Genomic DNA, 5,680 nt, shown 5'->3' on the forward strand with positions numbered 1-5,680 from the left:
AGTTTGTCCCAATAGTAAATTAATTCCTAAAAGTTTTTCCAGATGATCCCCCAGGAATTCCACCTGATAGGGAGATAGATTTTGGCATTGATGTATTGCCAGATACCCATCCTATTTTGATTCTATCATATAGAATGGCTCTTGCAGAGTTAAAAGAGTTGAAAGAACAGCTGGCAGATCTCCTAGATAAAGGTTTTATCAGACCTAGTGTTTCTCCCTAGGGTACACCTATACTCTTCGTGCGAAAGAAAGATGGTTCCCTGCTTATGTGCGTAGATTACCGTCAACTGAATAAGGTCACCGTTAAAAATAAATATCCTCTTCCCAGGATTGATGACCTCTTTAACCAACTTCAGGGTGCTAAGTATTTTTCTAAGATAGACCTTCATTCGAGATATCATCAATTAAAAATTAGGGAATCAGACATTTCCAAGACAGCTATTTGAACCAGATATGGTCATTATGAATTCTTAGTTATTTTCTTTGGGTTGACCAATGCTCCTACAACTTTCATGGACCTAATGAATAGGGTCTTCCATCAGTTCCTGGACCTGTTTGTCATAGTTTTTATTGATGATATCTTAATTTACTCCAAAAGTGAGGTGGACCATGCCAATCACCTTTGAATTATTCTTCAGACTCTCAAAGATCATAACTTGTATGCAAAATTCTCCAAGTGTGAATTCTGGATGAATGCCATTGCTTTCTTAGGGCATATTGTATCTAGTGAGGGGATTCGAGTTGATCCCCAAAAGGTTGAGGCAGTGAGGAAATGGCCCAGACCCACGACTCCAACCGACATTTGGAGCTTCTTGGGTTTGGTGGGTTATTATAGGAGTTTCATAAAGGGTTTCTCTTCCATAGATGCACCACTTACTAAGTGGCTCAGAAAAAGGTAAAGTTTTTATTGTCTGACTCTTGTGAGAATAGTTTTGAGAAGTTGAAAGACAAGTTAACTACTGCTCCTGTTTTGACTCTTCTGGAAGGTACAAATGGTTTTGTTGTATATTGTGATGCGTCCCGAGTGGGACTTGGTTGTGTACTTATACAGCATGGTTAGGTAGTAGCTTATGCATTTCGGAAGTTAAAGGTGCACAAACAAAATTACCCTACTCATGACTTTAAATTAGCAGAAGTGGTGTTTGCACTTAGAATTTGGAGGCATTATCTTTATGGGGTGCATGTTGATATTTTCACTGACCATAAGATTTTGAAGTATGTTTTCTTGCAGAAAGAACTGAACCTCAGGAAGAGGCGTAGGATGGAGATTTTGAAGGACTATGACATGATCCTTCACTATCATCCGAGTAAGGCAAATGTTGTAGCCGATGCCCTCAGTAGATTATCTATGGGCTGTTTTTCTCTTATTGAGGAAGGAAAGAGAGAGATGGTGAAAGATATTAACCGGCCTGGAAACCTAAAAGTGCAAATCTTAGATTTCGAAGATGGGGAAATGGTTGTTCATGAGATATCTACATCTTTCCTTTGTATAGAAGTTACAGAGAAGCAGGTTGAAGATCCCATCTTGATACAGATCATGAAAGATGTGGGTTAGCAGAAGGTGATGTCCTTCAAAATTGGTGGTGATGGTATTTTGAGGTATCAGGATAGATTATATGTACCAGATATTGATGGGTTGAGGAAGAGAATCCTTGACGAAGCTCACACTTTGAGGTATGTTGTTCACCCAGGCTCTACTAAGATGTACCATGATCTAAAATCTATGTATTGGTGGAATAATATGAAGCATGATGTGGCTAACTTTGTTTCCAGTGTTTGAATTGCCAAAAAGTTAATGTAGAGCATATGAGGCCAGGTGGTTCTTCCCAGGTGATATCCTTGCCCTTTTGGAAGTGGGAGATTATTAATATGGACTTCATTATAGGACTTCCGAAGCCCTAAAACTAGTATGATTCTATATGGGTAATTGTAGATTGGTTGACCAAGTCAACCCACTTTCTGCCTGTCAGGACTAACTATTTGGGTGAGGATTATGCTAAGCTGTTCATTGTTGAAATGGTCCATTTGTATAGGGTACCTGTGTCCATCATATCCGACCGATGTACACATTTTTCTTCTCAGTTTTGGAGATCTTTTCAGAGGGGTCTAGGTACCTAAGTGAACTTATGTACTGTATTTCACCCTCAGAATGATAGGTAAGCTGAGTGCACTTGCCCCTGATAGAGTTTACGTATAATAATAGTTTCCAATCCAGTATTAAAATGGCACCATTTGAGGCATTGTATGGGAGAAGATGTAAGTTTCCAATAGCATGGTATGAGGTGGGCGAGACATAGATGTTTGGTCCTGATCTTGTGCATCTGGCAATGGAGGATGTAAAAATCATTAGAGAACGACTAAAGACAGCACAAAGTTGTCAAAAATCCTACGCCACTGTTAGAAGAAGAGATTTAGAGTTTGAGGTTGTAGATTGGGTATTCCTAAAAATGTCTTCTATGAAGGGAGTCATGTAATTCGGGAAGAAAGGTAAGCTGAGTCCTCGCTATGTAGGGCCATACCAGATTGTGAGAAGGATAGGTGAAGTTACGTATGAGTTAGAGTTGCCTGTAAGTTTGTGTTCTTTTCATTCAGTGTTTCATGTGTCCATGTTGAAAAAGTGTATTGGAGATCATTCTCTAGTGTTGCCAGTGGAAAAGATCAAAGTGACAGACTCCTTATCCTATGAAGAAGAACCTATACCAACTTTGGATCGTCAAGTTAGAAGATTGAGGAACAAAGGGATAGCTTCAGTTAAAGTATTGTGGAGAAATCAGAAAGTTGAAGAAGCAACTTAGGAATCAGAAGAAGACATGAGAAATAGATAACCAAATTTATTTGATCCGGTGAATGATGAGAAGGAAGGTACAATCCTTGTCCTATTTTTTTTTCAATCCTTAGTATGCTTGAAATTGTTCTTAGCTATATCTTGCATCATTATTTGGGAACGAATGATCCCAAGGGGGGGATAATGTAACGCCCCATAAAAAGTCGTTCGTGCATTAGTCCCTAATAGTAACTCTTAGCTTTGAAAACTTGAAAATATTCTAAGTGTAAAAGAGGCTTAGAATCATTTTTAGCTTCTACAACTTCAGGGAATTTATTTTCAACCTTCCCGACCTTCTATTTTAGATTTTCTTGTTGATTCATGATCAGGGAAGTAAATAGTGCATATTGGGTGAGTTTCAGAATTTTTGGAAGTCGTTTAGGGCATATTTGGATGCCCAAAATAGTGGCATCATGCGATTTGCATGCGTCTCATGGTCCAACACACGGTGGAAGCAGCATGCGTCGCATGCTCTAGTACGGTGGGATATAGCATGCGACGCATGGTCTGCTACACGTACCTGGGAATTTCAGCATTTAAGCTCCGTCTCATTAAGGGTGTTTTAGGTATTTTCCATGACCTTTTCATCTTAAACACGAGATTTTTATCCCAATTAAGTACATTATTCATACTTTAACCAAAAATCTTCAAGAACACTCTCTAGGGTTTCAAACAAGAATCTCAAATAACTCAAGATTCAACCGCGGGTTTTCAGAAGCGATTGAAGATTTGGAATCCCCAATCCGCAAGCTTTTAGAATTACCTATTATCTTTTGAGGTTATGGTACGCAGGGTTTTCCTAAAATCTCATGGGCATAGAAATCATGATTTTAAGAAAGAGGTTTTTAGATTTATGAATATAATCATGTTTTATAATACTTAATGGAATTGTTTTGGTCTTTAGGCCTTCCCCTAAATTGATTTGAAATTATATATATATAAACATGTGTTTTAAGATTGATGAGTGAATTGAGAACATAATTTATGAAAAATCCTTGTCTTTTGATGTAACACCCTGATTTTCTGAACCGAAATGCTACACGGTGCTCATTACCCCGAAGGACCAGTAGCTAACCCATGACTAAGATTTGTACCTATATACTGCATAATATAACATAATAATGCAAAAAACATGAACATGTAGGCTATAAGGTTCAACTAAATAAAGAATCTATCAAAACATAATATCCATGTGGGTGAAAATACCCAAAACAACTGAAAAATGAATCAAATCTGACTAAATCTGAAAGTCTCTATATACTATCTGAATAAGGAGTTGAAGGAATATGTCTCTAACTAACTCCGTCTAGCAAAACTGAACTGAATAATGAATGAAATAAAAAATAATATTGTCCTCAGATGGATGAGGACTCACTGCAAATTTGAACACTGGAATGCTACTGCTGATTTGGAGCTCGTGCCTCTGAACCTATGGTGTAACATAAGAGAAAGCACTATATCGCAAATGCTTCAGTACAACTGAATGTACTGAGTATATGAGTGAGGTAGGCTAAATGCAAAGGGTTATATGCTTGAACAATGCTGACTAATAGAATACATACGTGCATAATAAACTATAACTGAACTCGTGGTGATACTGACAACTGAGTCTAGATACTGACGACATGACTTTACTGATACCGAGGTACTAAATAGACAAATAACTATTTTTGACAGTTCGAATTATGATGAACTGGTCGGATTGACTATGTTTAACGGTCCTGAAAATAAATACTGATAATGTAATCTATGATGACTAACATAACTAGTATAATTGTGATAATCGGCCTAATTGATGTAATTGATACTGAGCGACTGTATCTAATAGTCTAAGTTCTGATGGAACTATCTTAGTTCCGTTCTGAGCTGAGTGACTAAATATGAGATCAGTCCTATCTAGTGGGTGACCTTTGAGTATATTGATAATAAAAGATGATTTGACTTAGTCTGAGATCAATCCTATCTAGCGGGTGATCTTTAAATCTGATTAACCATGGTTGAGATCAGTCCTATCTACTGGATGATCTTGAAGTCTATTTATAATGATAAGTCTTGACTGTATTTAATAGTACTGAATCTATACTAATGAGCTGATTTGACTGTGTCTAACAGTCCTGAATCTATAACTTAAACTGTAGGATATATTCATTTAACTGGCATGCCCCATGCTAAGCTGACTGGGGTCCAATATCTGCCCTGACTGGAAGGGTGTCAGTACCGTGCCACCAGTAAAGACAACTGTTGTGGAGTCAGTACTAATCTAGCGGGTGACAACTGGGATCAGTCCTATTCTTATAAATGTGCTAATGGGTGACCCCTGAGTATGTCAGTCCTATCTAATGGGTGACATCTCGTACCTATGATGGCTACGTAGTTCTAGAACTTAGGGATTGCTTCTAAGGATCTCAGTTCTTTCTAGCGGGTGAGTCCCCATCCTTAGGTTCATTCGGTGCTGAAACCTACTCCCAACTAAAAGACTCTGAAAAAATAACTGAGCTGAATTGATTAGCTGAACTGATACTAGTAGTATTGTGTAGCAGAGCTAAACAAAGTTGACTGAGTTTCCAACGTACTGAGTTTTGAGGACTGACTGAGAGTACTGAAATTACTGAGATTTCTAGGAATAATGTTGTTACTGAGATTACTGAGATTACTGAGTACTAAAATTTCTGAACTACTGAGTCTGCTGAGGTTTTTGAGTTTTTTGAGTCACATGACATGGCTCTAGGCACAAAGCTGTATTTTTTGGGTACAAGTATTCCCAAGACTCGATGGAAGGAAACTGACACACATGACTGACGTGAATACATGGCCAACACCAGCAATCCATAATATCATAACTTGGGGAAATTCCTA

At 38.0% G+C, this 5,680-nt stretch overlaps 1 protein-coding gene across 1 annotated transcript; it reads left to right on the plus strand.

Annotated features, from left to right (window-relative positions):
* The first annotated feature begins 1,387 nt into the window (after window positions 1-1,387).
* On the plus strand, window positions 1,388-2,795 carry LOC124894414. The gene is made up of 2 exons (XM_047405104.1): window positions 1,388-1,550; window positions 2,593-2,795. The coding sequence occupies exons 1-2, from the start codon at window positions 1,388-1,390 to the stop codon at window positions 2,793-2,795; spliced, it is 366 nt and encodes a 121-aa protein (XP_047261060.1).
* Window positions 2,796-5,680: the final 2,885 nt, after the last annotated feature.

This window comes from Capsicum annuum, unplaced genomic scaffold (assembly GCF_002878395.1).
Source record: "Capsicum annuum cultivar UCD-10X-F1 unplaced genomic scaffold, UCD10Xv1.1 ctg73819, whole genome shotgun sequence".
Classification (NCBI taxonomy): Eukaryota; Viridiplantae; Streptophyta; class Magnoliopsida; order Solanales; family Solanaceae; genus Capsicum; species Capsicum annuum.